The 20,678-nt window shown below is 37.9% G+C and overlaps 1 protein-coding gene across 4 annotated transcripts in view; it reads left to right on the forward strand.

The window, feature by feature from the left end:
* mettl15 (methyltransferase 15, mitochondrial 12S rRNA N4-cytidine) overlaps positions 1-15,364 on the forward strand; it is an 80,506-nt gene extending 65,142 nt beyond the window's left edge. For all 4 annotated transcript variants that reach the window (XM_055203803.2, XM_055203787.2, XM_055203794.2 and 1 more), the window contains exons 5-6: positions 517-695; positions 14,693-15,364. In XM_055203803.2, coding sequence (XP_055059778.2) covers positions 517-695; positions 14,693-15,150 — 637 coding nt within the window. In that variant the 3' untranslated portion in view covers positions 15,151-15,364. The remainder of the gene's footprint in view (positions 1-516; positions 696-14,692) is intronic.
* Positions 15,365-20,678: the final 5,314 nt, after the last annotated feature.

Genomic DNA, 20,678 nt, shown 5'->3' on the forward strand with positions numbered 1-20,678 from the left:
CAAAATGATTCATACTGTGAATGTAAATCACAATGTTTCAGTGAACATATGAATCAGTACAATTGATCGTGCATACAGGTAAGTGTATTGAAAAGCTGCCCACTGAATTATTTACTGCCTATTCATATTTAATTTTATGTTAAATGTTTTATTTGTTAAAAGTTAATATATTGACAAACATGGATTTGGCTCTTTTAGTGTGTAACTTTATTTGTCTTGTTGAGTCTACCGCTATCCACACATGATTGTTTTTCAAAAGCAAGAAAAGATGAATGCATAATTCAGTTCAAGATTTGATATATTTTTATATTTGTCACTAAGCGTTTCTCCCTGCTGTTCTGTCTCATGTACACACGCACACACACACACTCTCTTTTTATAGATCTCAAACCCACATCTCCCAGAGTGGGAAGGTGGGAGGGGTTTCGCTGGTGTCTTAGAGCTGTCAGGCTTGGCTTCTGTCAGCCAGGAACTCGTGACGTCAAGCTGCTTAATTGGGCTCCTCTTTGTGCGTAGGTACCCCGACATGCCCTGCGCGGCTGACGTGGTCAACGCCTTAGATCAACAGGCGCTTGCGTCTGTGCTGGCCGCGTACGGGGAGGAGCGGCACACCAGGAAAATTGCGGCAGCCATCGCACAGGCACGCAGCGTCTACCCCATCAGCCGGACTCTGCAACTGGCCAGCATCGTAGCAGGTACCCCCCTCATTAATTCCCTCCACCATCTCCCTCACCAGGGGGAGATGAAAAAACTGAGCGATACTAATGCAAAGTCTCCCTACGGGACTTATTTGTCCTGGAAAAAGAGACGGAAGGAAAGATGCCGTTCCTTATCCGATATCTCTGCCGTGCTCCTTCCCCCACTCAGCTGTCTGAGTATTCATCAGCAACGTATCCTTCGCGTTTGACAAGGCTCTTATTAATAAAAAAACGAATCGAGGAAAGGAGAACTGTGTAAACGAGATGGCGAGAAATAGCCAAATGATGCAGGTGGGGTTCCGTGGTTTTTATCCCCTTAATTCGTATTTAGATTTACACTCCTATCGTCTTCATTCCCCCACCCCACCCTGTATCTTTTGATTTGTTTCTCACACTCCCCGCCATCCACAGCTCCCTCCCTTTCCGTGCCCTTCTCCGCGCCCCCACCAACACGCTTCTCCAAACACACGCGTCATGCACGCACCACATTGCGGCAGCTCGACGGTTTTTGATATTATATTTATCGGCTGCTTTATTTTTGCCGTTGCTGTTTCCATAGCCTAACGCCACTGATGAAACAGAGAGAGGGAGCGATACAGATAGAGAGTCGGTTCAGATGACGGTAGCACGAGGCAAGCACATGCGTCACGCCGGGAGAACAGGTGTGACTAAGGGCAGTTGTTTGATCTTCTTTGAAGAGCGGAGCGAGTCAACAACAATGTTTATTCCAATCAATCTGGAAGGTTCTGACTTTCGAGGGTCCCTGGGGGTCAGCGGTGGGCTGCCGGCATCACCGTTGCCAGGGGAAGCGATTGATGAAGCAGGCGTAGGGATGATATGTGCAGATTTGTATACGTGTGTATTTATCAGCGATGATGATAGGAGAATGGGAGGGGTTTAGACACCATAACAATGGGTATCAAGGGAGTTCTTTCTCTCTCTTATGAGCTCTTTGTTTCCTTACGTGCGTAACTCGAGCCCCACAATGCCTTTCTGCCCTTGCTTTTGGGGGCGGACCAATCAGTGCACCTACCCCCACGTTTATATTCTCCGTTATTTTTGCAATGCCCATCAGCCAGAGTGATTTTTATGTAGATGTTTGCCCTCATTTATTTCCTGGCTTTCAGCTACATCCTGAACAACTGTGCTGCTTGGGGTTCTTGATTCATAATAAAACAGGGATTCCCCAGCCAAGGGCCTTTGGAAGCGCTGTTTAATGAAACACATTAGAGAAAAGCCAAGGTCACACCAGCATAATGTTCTCATCAGTATGAACCCAGCTGGCGTGACAGAAGATTATACAGATTCCCCAAGGAAAGTGTATCATGGTCCCAATGCACAGATCGGCTCTCTACGTATCAGACCAGTTTGAATCATAACGAGCATCAGCACAAAACTGGCTTAAGGCCAGTAACACGCACCCTCGCAGACCCCAGCCAGCCACAACAGCCTCTTGAATACACTGTCAGCCTATCAATCTAGCGTTAACGTTTTGATTCGTTTGGATCATCATGCTGATTTTCTAGGTTTTGACAGCATGGTTAAACAGTTGCTTAAGCGGCTGGCCTTGCTTTAATATCACTGTAAGAGACACTAATCAGGACGTTATTGATTACTGGTTCAAGCGCAGACTTGTTGGGGCTCTGATGAAAATTGATCTTTCGGTTTCTCCTTCCGAGTTTCCTGAGGTCCACATTACAGTTTGGGAATTAAGGCAGTCTTTAGAGTCTCCGCTCTTATTAGTTGGAGTTCTGTCTTTATGGGTACCAGTCTAACTTTATCTGGCAGTGTGGTCTACAGTTGGCACTTTTTCTTTTTGTTAAAACCTTGAGTGACCTTTCTTGAAAATACTGTAGTCAGGTCCCTTCTTGGATAATTGTTTGATTTGTTTATTGATCGTTTTAAACTTAACCAAATTTAGATTTTTAGCTTTGTACTGTGTCTGTCGAAGAACCTACTGTATGATTTGTCTGTGGGATTCTTCTTTGCATTGCATTCAGTATGCACTTTACAATAAGGTTGTATTTGTTAACAGTAGTTAACTGATTAGGCAAGGCAAGTCAAGTTTATTTAAATAGCCAGGAAGATGCCAATTTTATGTGTCCTATCACTGTTTGTAAGTCCCGGACAACAGGTTTAAATGCATGCAAGGACAAAAACACTGTAATTTTCTCAAAATATAAATTTAAAATTACCCCATTTCTCAGAGATCCCCAAACGATTAGTGTGAAGCCATTCAACGACCCTGTCTGCCTAAACCCCACCATTCAGTAGCCTACTCTGCTCTGATTGGACAACTGACAGGTTTTCCGCACAGACCACAGATCAGTGGCACAGACCAACAATAGTACAACATGTATTGACCTAGTGCTAACATGATTTACTGAAAAGACATTATCGACATCAATTTTTACACTCATTTAAGCAAGTATGTAAGCTAACTGGGCCATAGCAAAACCGTAAGTGCTGCATGCGTTAGCCACTTGCTAACGTGACTCTCTGACAGTATATAAGGAGTTTAAAAACAACATCAATACACATCATTCATCATTAGTCCAGGTTATAAAAACAACGACCGACATTAACATTTATGTTATATACACTCATTTGGGCAAGTAAGTAGCTATAATCATACTTACAGGTTGTGGGTAGGAGACGCTTGTTGTTCCAAATAAAGTTGGTACTAAACCATCTTTCATTGCCAAACGTCTAGTAAATCCCTCAGTAAAAAAGTAATTTTAACCACTGATTCTTCACAGCCAAACGTCTAGTAAATCCCTCCGTAAAAAAGTAATTTTAACCACTGATTCTTCACAGCCAAACGTCTAGTAAATCCCTCCGTAAAAAAGTAATTTTAACCACTGATTCTTCACAGCCAAACGTCTAGTATATCCCTCCGTGAAAAAGTCATTTTAACCACTGATTCTTCACAGCCAAACGTCTAGTATATCCATCTGTGAAAAGGTAATTTTAAACACTAATTCTTCATATATCTTCGTCCTTTGGTAGTGAAAACAACACAAACTGAAAACACAGCGTGATATGATGTTTACACACTAACTAGCTGTGGGCAGGTCATAGTTTTAATTTCTCCCGCGGGCAAGGCTGTAGGCGGAGATTATTATGCAAAGTGTTGGCATTACGTGGATAAAGTCAGGCAGGAGATTCAATCCATATGAAGACTCGTTTCAGCGATTCAGAGTCAACTCCCTACTTAAGAAGCCAATAACTTTATTAATCGTGCACTTTTTGGTTAAACTACTTTTGCACATTGTTTACATTGATGGACAGCTACAAGACACACTGCCATACAGGTCATTTTCGATTTTGGATCTGTGTGGCTCTTTAAATAGCTAATTTCATACACAGAGGTATTTTCAAAGTGCGACCCAGACACACAAATTAAACTTAGATTAGCTAACATGAATAGGGACTGTAGGATATTGAAAAAAAGGGTGACAACTTAAGTGATGCGATTAATGATATGCGTAACGATAATGATTTGAGTTTCTAAAATCAATTTTAGTCTTTTAAAAATGTTTAAATATTGAAAAACATACGGCTTGCCAAAACTTTGACTATACATAACTTTCAGAAGTAGTACAGTTATTCAGTTATTTCAAACAATTCTGATATGCATATTACCATATGGCCATTTGCGGTATTTCGGTAATTTGCCCAAAACATGAACTGACAACGGACAATACTTTGACTCAGGGGCGGACTGGCCATCTGGAGTCCCGGTGGCCTGGCGGTCGTTCTGGCCTGCCTGCTGTGCAGTCAGCTCAGCTTGACATGTGATAGACTGATAAATGAATGACGGATCTCTCAAAATCTACAAATCAGGCAACAACAGACTTAAAATCAACCATGCACTGCCTCTTTGGCTATATCTGACAATCGTGCAAAAAAAGAGAGCGCAAAAGGATGAGCAGAGAGAGAAGGGTAAAATCAGAAGTCTATCATTATATAAAACTTTGTTTTATGAAAAACTGTACGATGCAAATCATGAATTTCTTACTGTCATTTCACCTTATAATTTGGAGTTCCTTTAAAGGTCTTTAAGAAGTCTTAAATGTCCCAAATGTTTTTTGAGAAGGTGGCCAAGGAAGCAGTATACTGTGCCACATCTCTTTTAAAAAGTGTAAGCCAACTGTGTATTTGTCTTATTCGTGGTGTATTCCCAGTGAGTTCTTGAGGGTTCACCTATAGAAATATGTACTGTGTCCTCAGTATTGTTGGTCAATGCAATTTTTTAATATTTTGTAATCTGCATAAATTTCTTCCCAGATAAACACAAGTTTATAATTTGGCTTGCACCTGTTATATAATTTAAAGCAACACCAAAGAGTTTTTGCTCTTTGCTCCCCCTACAGGTTAGAAGCGTAATTGTCAATTACCCACTGTCATAAATACTGAGGCATAGCTGGCTCTGATTGGATTGTAGGTCTGCCGTAAAGCAAGTTTTTGTAGTATTCACTCGGACTACAAGACCGCTACCCGACGGTTGGAAACTTCTTGCGGTTTTGGCCGATAGAGGGCTGCAAAGCGAATGTGAAAGTGCTGTTCACCCTGTTTTGAGTGGATGAACGACTGAAACTGTTTTGGAAGCGTTATTTTAAGGTAAAAAAACTCTTTGGTGTTGCTTTAATAATTATTAGTATACAAGATTGGCAAATCTGGTGGATTACCTAAACACGTTGTTTGCAGCAGCAAAGGTGGCCTGGAATGAATCAAATTCCCAGCCTAATTTATTGTCTCACTCCACCACTGCTTTAAGTGACATTGATAAGAAAAAAAGTCATTCTTTTAGTTTTTTTGCACACAAAAAGTTTTCTTGTCACATAAAAAAATCAAAACATTTGGTTGATCCATTGGACTATTTTAACTGTACCTTTCTGGGCCTCTCTACCTCTCTAAAATAATGAATTTATAAGTAAAACAAAAGCCAAGTAAATCTCTTATAATTTAAATATGACAGTGCCATATTTGAAGAGAAGGAAAAGTCCTCAGGACATTGTACCACATCCTTGGCTGCAGTAGATACAAACCGCCTTCATGAGCAAGGCTAATGTTAACCTGTTTCCAAATCTCAAAGCTTTCCAGAAAAAAACAGAAGTTGATGGCCAACCAACCGCCCGCAGTCAAACCAAGTCTAGCCCTGACAGCATTGCAGAGAAAGCCAACATACCCCTACACTACAGAAACACATGTATAAGAAACACAATGTAGATTTTAAACTCTGAAGACGAAAAGAGTGCAAGCCCCCCCCCCCCACACTAAAATAGTTCCTGCTGTTAAAATTAATGGATGCTAACATTGTCTTCTTGCAACACAGCTAACTCTGTCAACTCTTAAGAAAATGTTGTTTGGTATTTTATGACCCTTTTAAACATTTTAAAATCAAAAGTTGTACCTGTTAACATTAGTTAATACACAATGAACAACTTGAATGAATTGTATTGGCATTAAATAAGCTTAACAGCGATTAATAAAATATAAAAAGATTATACGGCTTATTGTTAGCCGCATAATGCATTTACTAATGTTAACAAATACAACCTTGTTGTAAAGTGTTACTATTGTCCTTTGAAGGTGTGGTCGGAATGCATCTCGTGCAGCTTAGCATCTACCTTTTCCATTAGTATTTAGTCGAACCTTTTAATCCAAAGCAGTCTGTTGTCCTCTTTGTGTAACATGGGGTTTAGTGTCTCATTCAACTCCAGCAGTGACACATTTCTGACATTCATCCAACAAGATGAAAATATGAGGACGATGGGTCTCGACGTGTTTATGATATGTAGCTTTGTACAGAGGGACTGGCTAGTGTATGATGCTGTCAAAAAATGTTTCCACAACCATGTAAAAAAGCAAAATAATTTCTTTGCCGCAGAAACTCTGAGACCATATCGAAAATCTGGGATTACAAAATCTTAGAAATGAACAGTAATGTTCAGAATTTTGTCCATACCGGCTTACATTTTAAATTCAGCAATTCACGCAAAACTGTATGCATTGTTGGATGAGGCTAGAGCTCAAAAAAATGTAAAAGAAAAAAAAAACATTTTTGCAAAGGTGTATAAAGTACTTATTTTTTATTTTATTTTTTTAGTCAGTTACATTCTCAAGTATATTTTTATCAGAGTGTTTTTCTTTTACTTCACTGCATTCTAAAGGGTAATATCATATGTTGTACTCCATTGCATTTCATATTAAGTTAATTACATGAAAATCTAGTACTAATTACTTTTACTCAGAATTAATAAGAAAGTACATTTTAATGTCTTTAAGTATAAGGTAAAAAACAACTTGTATTTATGAAATGTAGTGAAGTAAAAGGTACCTCAGAAATTTGATGTTTTTGGCGTTTGTAGTGCATTAAAACATTGTTTTCAAGCCGCATCCACGATTCATTCTGAAAATGAACGGTTTGTAGAGAGCACTGTATACAAACTATGTATAACAACCACAGAGACATAATTACAGAGCGCAGCCATCTGTCCATAGTGTCTGCTGTATTATCCTTCTTTTTGTTTACTTCCGGGGTTCCATTGGAATTTCGTGCACGTTGATTCTGACCAATCGAGAAGCAGTTTAGGAAGAACGTTCAAATATATGTGGCCAATGAGTGATGTTGATCTTAACACATGACATAATTTTGGTTCGTTTCAACTGGTGCGGATCAGAGCAATCAGTGTGGTGTGAAAAGGAACCAAAACTGCAAAAAAAAGTTACAATGTATCATTTTTTGCTTTTGGTCTGGACCAAATAAACCGAACTACAGATGTGAAAACACCCTAAATCCACTTAATCCCGGCCTTAGACCATTCAGAAATACTTTTTTGTTGACAAAAACCGCTAAACGGCACATGATTTTTTTTAGCAAAGTCCGCTAGTGCACAGACAACATTTTAAATTAAATTATCTTGCATGCACTTAAAGTGTTTTGCACAGTGAAATTTGTCAAAATATCAGTAAAATGACTAAAGTGACATTTATTTACAAGAAAACATGTCAGATGTCCCTTGGGTTTTGCATATGAAGTACACTAAAAAAATGATTAATTCAATTTGCTAAATTTTTTAAGGTAAGTGCTTGCATTCAATTTATTTAAGCTACATTTAAACAAAAGTTTTTTTTTTATTTTACTAATTGTTATTGTTTAAATGTAGCTTAAATAAATTGATTGCAACCACTTACCTTAAAAAAATTTAGCAAATTGAATTAATCATTTTTTCAGTGTAGAGGTCTTCTTAGGTACAAAGAAATTTTCTTGACCTTAAACGCCCCGAATCACTTTGTACCCGAACCCGGTGTGCTTAAATTTTTTTTTTTTAATAAAGACCCAAACCAAGACAAACTCACCAAAATTAGACCAGAGTCGGACCCAACTAGATGACAATTTTTTTACTTGACTGGACCCGAATGTAAACAGCACCGACGTTTGTGCTGTCTGCAGCCGCACCCATCAGCCAGAAAGAAACCTCAAGTGGCCTCGCAACCAATTCGGCGCAATTCACTGCTTACAGTGTGTATGTAAAATTGATTGACAAGTCTGGCTCAACCAAAATTAACCTACCGCCAGCCACAGGATGATGCAAGCTCTCTTGGCAAACGTGGGGGGGTGGAAAAAAAGTTGATGCACAAACGCGATATAGTTCAGGTCTTCTCGGGTCCATTTGGCAAAACACATTCATTTTATATTACCCGAAAACCAAGCACGCTTATTATACCTGGCCGGTATCGATATTTCAAACTCTACTATCGATGTTTTAAAAACCCATCAAATCCCTCTGTGTGCGTCAAATGACCTCCTCTGCCGCTGCTATAGTTGTTGCTGTCTAGTTGTCTGTAATATACGGCCATTTGGCCAATGTCTCAGCACTTTGGCTTAAAAAAAGTTGTAAAAAAAAATCAGCTCTTTTTTTTACATTTTTGATAAAAAGAAAAGTATTGCAATTTATCGCTACGTGCAGCGTACCGTGTCGTACCCATGTATCGACCCATACGTATCATATTGTGAGGCCCTTGCCAATACCCAGCCCTACTTTTAGACAAGATTTCATATCTACCGGAAACTGTACTGCAGTTCCCACACCCAAGATGCCCCTTTAGGTACATTGCTTGACAGATTTATTTAGTAGTCCAGATCATGAACCTGTTATTATTGTGATGCTCTTCTTATTCGTTTCCCAGCAGCAACTTATAAAAGTAATTTTTCTGAACAGTCAAAAATGTAAATCCTTTTTCTTTTGAAAGTTCTCACCAGTGACTAACAGCACTGCCCTTTCAGCCTCAAATAACAATTGTAATGTTCAGTGTCCCTATGCGGCTTGTTGCTTTTATAAAAAGGATTTACTGGGTAATAACGAAATATCATTTGAAACCCGTAGCATATACTCCCAGCCCCACCAATGAACTATAGGAACCTGTAAAAGCCCTTCCTGAGCTTCCAATGAAATCGGCATAAATTGGCACTCTATAACAATATAGAGCCCCTCATCACATTTCTTACTGGAAACCTGATGTTATCGGCATAGATTGGAAAATGTTGTGCAAATTTTTGTTATCTCTTCAGGGTAAACAAGAAGATGGAAGGCTTTAATTTTAGCTCTCTCTCTCTTTCTCTTATTCTTATTGCTCTATTCTTTCCCAGAGGTGAACAAGGAGAAATATGTAAGTGTCCGTGAGACACATTTGTTGGAGATGAGTCATCATTGTGTTGTCATAGCGCATACAGGATTGAGTCTTTTAACAAAAGATATTCACCCTTCAAGCATAACAGTGTTCCATGGCAAATGAAGAATAAATGAAAGGAATAAACCATGTACTGACTCACATCCCCGTCTCATGTCTTGGGTTGTGCAAATTCAATGAAGTATTTGGCTGTCTTAATCAGTTCATCTTTAGTAGGGTTTGATCACAGTGGATTACATATGGAATTGTACGTGTTAACAGAATCATGCCTGCACACGATGAGCGAGACAATTTTACTGAATAGAGAAACATCACTTTTCAGACACGGTATTTAAAACAAATCAAGAGGATCAAATGAAATAAACAAAACTCTTAAACGGTCTACATTTAATTTGAAAATGATAGTTCTGCCCCTGCTTCATACCCAAAAGCAACACGAGCCCGCGATTAATAAAGTGGCATTAAAGAAGAAAATCCGTAATTCGGTTCACGGCCAGACAAAGAATTAGCCCTCTATTCAAAATGAAATGCGCTTGTGCTGAGACTCATTCAAGAGCAATCTCTCCCTTCGTTACAGACGGGTGTCATGCAGTAATCAGTTTGATTCAAATATACTGCCAATTATCAGATCTACGGACAGCTGGGTCTTACCCTCTAATCCTTCCCCTCTCATAATAGATGGACAACCAATTACATTCATTTACATGCACTCTGATTATTATTACAACATAAATATATTGTATCACTGATAATGCACATAACAGGTTTTCAGAGTTCAAAGACGTTTTTTCTTTATATTCGGGTTGGCAGAAATGTTTTTTTTCTCAAATGAAAGATAACTATTGACTTGTTACAAAATCACCCCATTAGGCTTCTATGTAAACATTGGTTTTAACACAATGAGTTCATTGAGAATTTAATGGTAATTAGTGGAGGCTGTGGATGTTGTCGCACCCGTCAGGATCTAAGACCAATTATGAAGAATCAATAGTGATTGCTGGAATGTAATAAGAGCACTCATGAGGTAACAGAATTAATGCGATTTTTGTATTTATTTACATATCTTTTTGTTTTGGCTTTTGAATTTTTTGCACTTTCTATTTTTAAATAATTAGGATGGTTTTATTTTCTAGTGCACACTGGAGTTTGGTTCCAAAACGCAATAAATCAATTTTGACTAATTTCGGTAAAAATGTATTTTCTATACCAAGAAAGTGACAAGATGATAACTACTATTTTCTGTTACAAACTTTCACATAGCATCTTTAGGTTAACATAACATTAAAAATTCAAATCCATTATTTTATTTTCAGAGATTTATTATAAAACAGATTATTTTTTCCGCAAAATGCAATAAATCCATGATCCAAGTTTTTTCCAAAATGATATCTATTGAATCAGTATATAAATGTACATTTATATTTGCAATGTTACATTTATTTAGTTGACTAGTGGTATGCACTGATTAAAAAATATTAATAACATTAATGACATTAATCAAAACACTTACTTTGTCATTTAAAGAACACTGTCATTGCTGCTGTCATCCTTGGAAACTTTGGATGAACTTTCTTGATAGCAATCAGCTGTGAAATGTTTTGTTCCTGCTCAATTTTCATTGACTTTGAGTAAAATAATGGAAAGTTTTTCATAAGATCTGCTGGGGTTAATGTGTTAGCATGACAGAAGCTTGATGCTGTCGTGTGAGAACAAGCCACAGCCGGCATGTAAATTATTAGATTTTGCCACAGAAAACCACAACAGGTTTATCAATGTCAAAAGTATTATTTTGTTTTTGTTTGTTTGTTGATCACGAAGTACAAAGTAGATGAGGAAAACTAGGATTCAGTGTGTATTCAAAGCGCCACTCCCTACTGTTTACAATACGTAAAAATTGTGCGCTGTGATTGGTTAAGGGGATTTATTGCATTCTGCAGAAAAGGAGGACTGGCATTTGTTACAGTTTAGAAAAAAAGGAAGAAAAGATGACAGAATAACACAGCAGATATCGTAATTTGCTTAAAATTAACAATTTACTTTTTAATACTGACCTGATACAATACTGATTTTGCTGGTAAATATATAAATATTTTTTAAATGTCGTTTATCGCGTTTTGGAACCAAACTCTTCATATATTATTATTGTTGTACATTCGACTAAATCTAAACTGTATTTTGTTTGTGCGTTATCAGCATTATTGCATAGGAGAAAGCTCTTTCTCTCTTTATGTTTCCTCTATAACCCACAAACGAACCCTCTTTTAAACGTTTTGTGTTTTACAGTCCACTGGTTTCCCTGACTACTTATTCTCTACTTACTTTTGATTCCAATTCATTTTCTTGTTTCTCTTTCATGTTCCCAATGTCTTGGTTTTAAAATAAGATGGGATTCTTGAGCAGAGGCATGTGGTCTTATTGATTGGCTCGTGTCTCACTTCTCCTGGTCCAGAAGTGCAATACTTGAGAGATGCAACACCTCTTGTTTTCTTTAGCCGTGTCTTTCCATCGCCTGCACTCATTCAATATCATCACTAACATCAGCAAGCTCTTGAAATATTTTTACAAATTGAGAAAGCAAAAATGCACCCGGAAAAAAAAATGTACAGGATGATGTGCACGTCTACTGAAGTCATACCATAGCTCTATGTGTGGAACACATCGAAATTGACTAGAATTGTTAATTACAAATCATCTGTCTTTACTTACCATATTTAATTGTAAAATCTATTTGTATTGTGTGAAAAGTTCCTTTAATATTTTTTAGATACAGAAGCCCTGATTCCAACTACTGGGGTGTACTCTATCATTTATTAAGTATGCTTTGTTATTGTCTTTTAAATAATTAGCAAATCATTTCCATGTTGTTTTGCATTTATTTATTGTCCTATTTTTTCTTCTCATTTAGTTAAGCTGTCCTGGAAGGACAACAATTGTCATGTACAGCAGTATAAACTTAGTTCACTATGGGAAGTTAATGATGTTTTATTTTGGTCACCGTGTAATGTTGAAAAAACAAATCATGATTGTATAAGGTGCCCTGTAGAGTCTGATGTTAATATCAAAGATCTTCAGAATATTCTGTTCATTTTATCAGTGACCCTCAATTACTTATTTATTCATAGGCAAGTTACTTTAAGGTCAAAATATGAAAAATATTTTATTTAATTTTATTAGCATGTAGTGTCAATTTGAGACAGTTAGTATTTTTTAAAGGACTAACAGCTTAACAGATTTAATGTCCTTTAGAGAAATACTACACCAACACTGTGAATTGCTGTAAATTTGTTTGTATTTTAACTTGAGAAAGAAACTTCTAATTATAATAGCTATCTACAGTACAATTCAACACTATTATTAATATGAAAGTGTCTAATATGTACTTCCTGGACAACAGCAGACTTTCATTTCATTCAAATAACAACTAAGGGGTTGCTGCATTTCCATCTTTACTTAAACATGACTGCATGACAACATATGTGATTAGGCAGTTCAGATGAATGAATAATTTTTTCCTCATATAGCGTGAAATCACAGGGAGGGGAGCTGAACACAGATTATAGGCAGTGCAACAATAAATATCACTTTCAATGAAATAAAAAAGTGCCTAAAATAAAATTCATAATCCCTTTTGTATGCTGATTTTGGTTCTAGCATTTCTAGCATTAATAATTCTGGAAACAAAAAATGATTGTTGAAGTATTAAAAGTATTTTTTAGTTAACTATATATATTTTATTTGCACTTAATTATGCATTAATTTAGTATATAATTTATGGAACATTTTTGTGATTTAATTTGTTAGATGTTTCAGTTTACACAGAAAAAAAAATCATGCATGGGAATTATGTTGGTAGCACATAACCAAAAACGAATCTGCCTAGAACAACAGTCTTACAACATCACCTGCTCTCAGAAAACTTTTCATTGTCTGTCAGCAGATCTATAGTTTTATCAATTTTTTTTGTCTTTTATAACATACAGAATTTAAGTAACCTCTGCTGTATGATCAGACTTGTATGTATTTTCTATTTTCAGTTTTAAGCACTGCATGATACTGTATCAGTTCAGTGAGCATCACCTTCCCGTACTCAGACTGTATGCGCCAGCTCATCTCAGCACAATATACAGCACGGACCTATCTGTCCATGAGCTTTGGGAGCTTTGTAGAACAGCCTGTTTATTTTCAATAGTACTGTGTCATCACACAGTGATCTGGAATAAGCCCTTGTGTGTCCCCAGCAGTGTGCATCTTTCACTGTGTTTGTCTTTTGTTTTTATGGCCTTGTCTTTAAAGTACACTGCACCTTTGTTTTTTGTTCTTGATAAAGTAATTTCATCTAGCTTGTTCTTGAAAAACACCTGTTTATACAGCTTCTAATTTATTATTGTATGTATTGACTTCTTTGCTTCATAAATGCCAAATTACTTCACAAGGTCCCACGATCACATACAAAACAGTAGCCTAATACGAGGCTATTGACGTCTGTTCGGATTTTGGACCTTACGGTTGATTATTTTAGGAGAATGTAAACGTATAGAAAAACAAAACAGAATTCAGTTTAGAAAATGAGAAAAAGATCTGTGTTTGAAAAAACTTGAAACTATACAGTGATCCCACATGACAAATGCTGCAGTATACCTTAGTATTTAACAAACTGTAGAAAACTGCTGTAAAATTTCGAGATACTGATTGTTTTAATGTACTGTAGTAATATAATAAAGTATTTAATACACTATAACAAACTGCAGAATACTACAGTGGTATAGACGGTTTCAGCAGTAACAACATAAACAAGCGGCTTTCGTGGCCAACACGTAACTTCCGGTAAACTTCGCTAAGAAAAACTGAAACCGAAAGTAAAGTTCGGACCTGATGCGTATTCGCACGTGCGTCCAATGAAACCGTCTATACACTAACAAAGTGTAATAATAATAATATACTACACTATGCTACAGTTTACTATAATAAATACGTAAGTATTATTTTTGTACTAATATGATGCTTTTCAAAAAGAAAAAGAGTCCATTAATATGAATATTTATTTAATTTAATTACATTGCTATATAAAGTCTTTCACTTCCTACTTATTTTTTTCCTATGCTGCCCTCCCCTTGACACCAACAGGTGTCTGACACTCATGCTTTAGTGAGCACAGAGCCATATTCAGAAACACATGCTATGTGTGACTTTTTTATAAATAAGTGGCTAATAGTTTTGACAATGAAGTAATATTTTAAAAAAGCAGGATTTTTCTTGAACCGCAAAGTGATTTTTTTCATCCGCCTTTCTCATTGTAGGAGCATTTCCAGCCAGTGCACTGTACGCCCGCCGTGACCGTCTGCAGAGACCTTCACACGTCGCCACCAAAACCTTCCAGGCCTTACGGATATTTGTAAACGATGAGCTGAACGAGCTGCACGCTGGCCTGCGTGTGGTGCAGTCTATGCTTCGTCCCAAGGGACGACTCTGTGTTCTCACCTTCCATTCTTTGGAGGACCGGCTGACCAAACGCTTCCTCCGCGGAGAGGACCTAGCTGCACCTCCGCGGCGCAGCATTAGACAGCGAGCCAGAGCCCTGCGTGAAGCAGAAGTAGAGGAGCATGATGAGGAGGAAGAGGGTGAAGAAGAGGAGAAGGGACGAGAGAGCGCGCACTGGGTCATTCCTCAGAAGAAAGTGATGAAGCCAAGCGAAGAGGAGGTGCAGAAGAACCCGAGAGCACGATCAGCTAAACTCAGAACAGCTATAAGACGATAGAGAACTTTGCTTTTATCTCAAATCCTATAGCCTGTATACAGTATATTGTGTTAAATTAATTCTTTAAGTCAGAAAAACCCATACACTCCTAAAACAATTCAAGGGAAACTGCTTGGCTGTAGTCCTATATGTCTAATAGGGAGTGCTCAAGGTTGAGTCCATTACCTGCTGAGCCACTGTCTTCCAATTACACCAATAAATAGACTTTACCACGTTTCTGGCTTTGTTACTTCAGCTCATAGCCAAATTCAGGATCACTTCACACGTGGGTTCTTTCCAACTCTCACCTTTTCCCTACTAATTTTTGCTGCATTGATGACTGTAGTGCCGAAGTCCGACTGCTTCCTGTGAAGTTTCTATTATCAGCTAAAATAAGCGAGTATTCGTAACACGCTGTCCCGCCTCAGCAGCCAAACAAGAGGCCAAGGATATTTTAAAGTGTAGAATAATTTTTATCTTATTAAATGTATGGTAAAAGTTTGATCTGATTTGCATCACTACATTTAGGACATGTGGGGTGCACGCATGGCCATTTATAGAGTCTGCATGCATGTTGGCAATGCAGCATGTGACAGAAAGAAAGAGACGAAGAGATTGCGTCGCTATGCGGCGGCCTCTCTTCCTTTGTTGAGCTAGTGGGGGTGAGTCACACACCTGCAGGACTTGGGTGGGATTCAGCTGCCATGGTAATACCGAGCGCCTTGTGTACTGTACTTCGGGCCCCTGAGTCGCTTCAGATCTGATTCAAATATCCAAACACCTCACCAGCAGTGTGGAACAGGATGAAAATATTTTCTCTGAGCTCACAGCCTCTGATTTTAACACCTCTTTATATTCGTTCACTCTGAATGACAATGTACATGCTTACTGTACCGCGTCCTGAATGATACTGAATAAACCGTTTCAATCAAATGGTCTTTACACGGTAAAATACCTTTCCCCTTTGCAATTTAAATGATAACATGTTCAAGAAAATTTGTTTTCAATATTCACAAAGAATATTGTTAACAATAAAAATAATATAAATTAAACATTGTTTATTTCTTGTTTTGTTTCTTGACTCAGTCTGGGTAAACCCAGTCACTTTTTGTAATTTACTGTTTTCTACATAAAATCATTCTAGATAATGTAAATAATATTTTGTGAAAATAATTGATAAGATTGATATCTTAAATATTGATTAAGACAATGTCAAAGATTAAAATCAATGTAAAATCAGTGATTGAAATCAAACTTTTATGCTTCTAATATCATAATTAGATTGAGACTTTAACCTGGATTGACAAACATGGTCACATAGAAATTAACTGTTAAACCCAAAAAATTAGGACAGTGAAAACTTTTCCTTCTTGAATTTCATTTTTTTTTAACCAAATTTGTTACTAGTAGGGGAGAGGGGGGTAAGTTGTCACACTTTTCACATTTACTAAGCACCATACATCACCATATGGTATACATCTCATACCAAATGAAAGAAGAAAGTCTTGGGCACATATGTTCTATTCATTACATTTTCATATCTTATCTCATTACAGAGTTGTAGACTGTTGAATAGAAAATGTTCACTTGAGACAGTTTGCCCCATCGGAGGGTAAGTTTTCACACTAGATTATCTAAAAAGAAAAACACAACTTAATTGTGATTATTGATTTTAATTTTTAAATTTAACCCAGAACTGGAAATATCAACTCTAGGGCTTTTCACACTGCGCTTAACATAACCCTGGGTTATCTTCTTTTTAAACCCTACTTTAAACTCTAGGTTAAGCATCGTTTCACACTTGTATTTTGGAAGCGGGGTTATCATTGAAATTAACCCAGGGTTATGAAACCCTGCTTGTAATTTAGAAGCGGGTTTATCCCTGAAACTAACCCAGGGTTATGAAACCCTGTTTGCAATTTAGAAGCGGGGTTATCCCTGAAACTAACCCAGGGTTATGAAACCCTGCTTGTAATTTAGAAGCACGGCTATCCCTGAAATTAACCCAGGGTTATGAAACCCTGCTTGTAATTTAGAAGCGGGTTTATCCCTGAAACTAACCCAGGGTTATGAAACCCTGTTTGCAATTTAGAAGCAGGGTTATCCCTGAAACTAACCCAGGGTTATGAAACCCTTCTTGTAATTTAGAAGCACTGTTATCCCTGAAATTAACCCAGGGTTATGAAACCCTTCTTGTAATTTAGAAGCGGGTTTATCCCTGAAACTAACCCAGGGTTATGAAACCCTTCTTTAATTTAGAAGCGGGGTTATCCCTGAAATTAACCCACGTTATGAAACACTGCTTGTAATTTATAAACGGGTTATTCCTGAAATTAACCCAGGGTTATGAAACCCTGCTTGTAATTTAGAAGCTGGGCTATCCCTGAAATGAACCCAGGCTTATGAAACCCTGCTTGTAATTTAGAAGCACGATTATCCCTGAAATTAACCCAGGGTTATGAAACCCTGTTTGTAATTTAGAAGTGGGGTTATCCATGAAATTAACCCAGGGTTATGAAGCCCTGCTTGTAATTTGGAAGCGGGGTTATCCCTGAAACTAACCCAGGGTTATGAAACCCTGCTTGTAATTTAGAAGTGGGGATATCCCTGAAATTAACCCAGGGTTATGACACCCTGTTTGTAATTTAGAAGTGGGGTTATCCCTGAAATTAACCCACGTTATGAAACCCTGCTTGTAATTAATAAACGGGTTATCCCTGAAATTAACCCAGGGTTATGAAACCCTGCTTGTAATTTAGAAACGGGGTTATCCCTGAAACTAACCCAGGGTTATGAAACCCTGCTTGTAATTTAGAAGCACGGCTATCCCTGAAATTAACCCAGGGTTATGAAACCCTGTTTGTAATTTAGAAGTGGGGTTATCCATGAAATTAACCCAGGGTTATGAAACTCTGCTTGCAATTTAGAAGCGGGGTTATCCCTGAAATTAACCCAGGGTTATGAAACCCTGCTTGTAATTTAGTAGCACGGTTATCCCTGAAATTAACCCAGGGTTATGACACCCTGCTTGTAATTTATAAACAGGTTATCCCTGAAACTAACCCAGGGTTATGAAACCCTGCTTGTAATTTAGAAGCTGGGCTATCCCTGAAATTAACCCAGGCTTATGAAACCCTGCTTGTAATTTAGAAGCGGGGTTATTCCTGAAATTAACCCGGGGTTATGAAACCCTGCTTGTAATTTAGAAACGGGGTTATCCTTGAAATTAACCCAGGGCTATGAAACCCTGCTTGTAATTTAGAAACGGGGTTATCCCTGAAATTAACCCAGGGTTATGAAACCCTTCTTGTAATTTAGAAGCGGGGTTATCCCTGAAATTAACCTAGGGTTATAAAACCCTGCTTGTAATTTAAAAGCGGGGTTAGCCGAAATTAACCCAGGGTTATGAAAGCCTGCTATTCCTGCTTTTGCGGGGTTAACCTCGCATTGCTAATCAAGGTGTTTAGGATTGCTTGATGATTACAGACATGTGAAAGAGCGTGGTTTCAGACACCTGACCTAGGGTTGAGAAAATGCACAGTGTGAAATGTCAGATTATAAATTCCCAGGGTTATCTCTTAACCCCTGGTTAAGTACGAACAGTGTGTAACATGAAACAGATAACCCAGGATTCTGTTAACCCGGGGTTAAGAGTAACCTGGGGTTAACTATTTCCAGTGTGAAAAGCATGTGACGACTTGCCCCAGAGTCATTGAGACAACGTGCCCCAAACTGACATGTGTGCTAATGTTGGTTAAATATCAGGGTTAGCTCAGCATAGCACGTCAGCTAAGTATCAAAAGACACGTTATTGTCTCCTCTATTTTGTGCAAAATAATAGTGCTAACGTAAGATTAGAGCAACCACATGTGAACACGAAGTTGACTATAGAACTCGTCACACAAAGTGCCATTTGATTTTTGAGATAGAGCCTCTAGTGTTGGAGTTATGATCAGTGTGACAACTTACCCCACTCTTCCCTACTAATTCACATCATATATCATTCCTTTAAATGATGGTTCACTAATGACTATTTTCCCAGAAACTGATTTCCAGTATGTGTTGTCTAATTGTGGCCATGAACACTCATCTTACAGTAAACTTACGAGTTGGGGGGTTAAAATGCATTGACTATAGCCAGTGCTGCCTCCAACTGACTTATTGATCCTAATTAATTACTGTATGTCCATCTCCTATCAGTTCCTAATAATCTCACAGCTAAAGGGCTGTTCGAAAGAATACTGTAAAAAAAGAAAAGAAAAAGGTTACTTTGAATTAGTTGGTGTTATTCAGCCTCTCCTGAATCAATCTATTCAAATGCTTTTTGAATACTTTGCGACTCAAACATGTCAAAAGTTTTACTCATTTAATTATTAATTGTGTGCGCATCTATCACCCCCCCCCCCAAAAAAAAATTCCATCTCAAGATCTCCTTCACGATCTTATTCCGTCAGCTCTAAATATACACCGCCCTGTCGTTACCGTGGAAACTAAACGGCACATGTAACATTGAACTTAATGGTGTTTAAGCGTGTTTGCTGTTCTAATAATGGTGCGATCAGCCAAAGACTCTGCTCTCTCTTGGACACTTTTGCCTCCTCTACTGCTGCTGACGTCACGCCGACACTCACAAGCTGCCTGCATGCTAATATGTGTCAACTGTGAAGCCTTGATCCTGCTGTGAGATGAGAGAGTTGTAAAGATATCCTGTGTTGCTGATCGGGAGGGTGAGATTGAAGACAGCAGATCAGAATTTCACATTTTTAAAATTCAGAAAATGTATTTTATTTCAATGGTTTTCACTCTCATCAACAAAGTTGTAATCATCAAAACAGAATAAATGCGTTTTCTTTTTAGTCACTTTTTTGACTAAAACAATGTTTGTGTGTGTGTTGGAAACAAATATAGGTGTAAATTGTAAAACTGTCAGTTTGTGTGCGATCCAGCACCAAAATAAGATCACCTATGTCCTTAATGCATTGCTTAGAGTGGCATCACACCACAGCCACACGCATTAGCATTTCGTTTAATTCGACAGTTTTGTTATAACCAACGCAAGCAGTTTCTAAACTGTGATAGAGCTCTTACTGAGAAAGAAGAGGATTTCTTGGCTCTGGTGTAGATTTACTTCAAGCTGACCCTTCTGGCTGTGCTGTGCGTTGGCAGAGCGATACAGTACAGTCACATGAATGTGTAGCATCATTCACTTCATGAAAACTCGTGAAAGTTTTCAGTCAGATCACATCGTCCTTTACTTTAAGAGGGGGAGCGACAGAAAGTCAGGAAATGCACAAGGGTCAAGTTGTTGCCCCCATACACTTACTAACTGCTACGAATAGTAACATCACAAGCAGAATGTACTGTACTGAATTTTGTACAACTCTGCATTAATTCTGCCAGCACTTACATTTCGTAGATATTGTCAGGAAAGACTTAGGAATACCCATAATTAATACAGTTATACCCCATACAGCAACACATGCTGACTTCCTGTTCATGTATTTAATTAAAAATATGATAAAGTCAACAGAATTACGGCACGATTAATG

This window comes from Misgurnus anguillicaudatus, chromosome 21 (genome assembly GCF_027580225.2).
Source record: "Misgurnus anguillicaudatus chromosome 21, ASM2758022v2, whole genome shotgun sequence".
Lineage (NCBI taxonomy): Eukaryota > Metazoa > Chordata > Actinopteri > Cypriniformes > Cobitidae > Misgurnus > Misgurnus anguillicaudatus.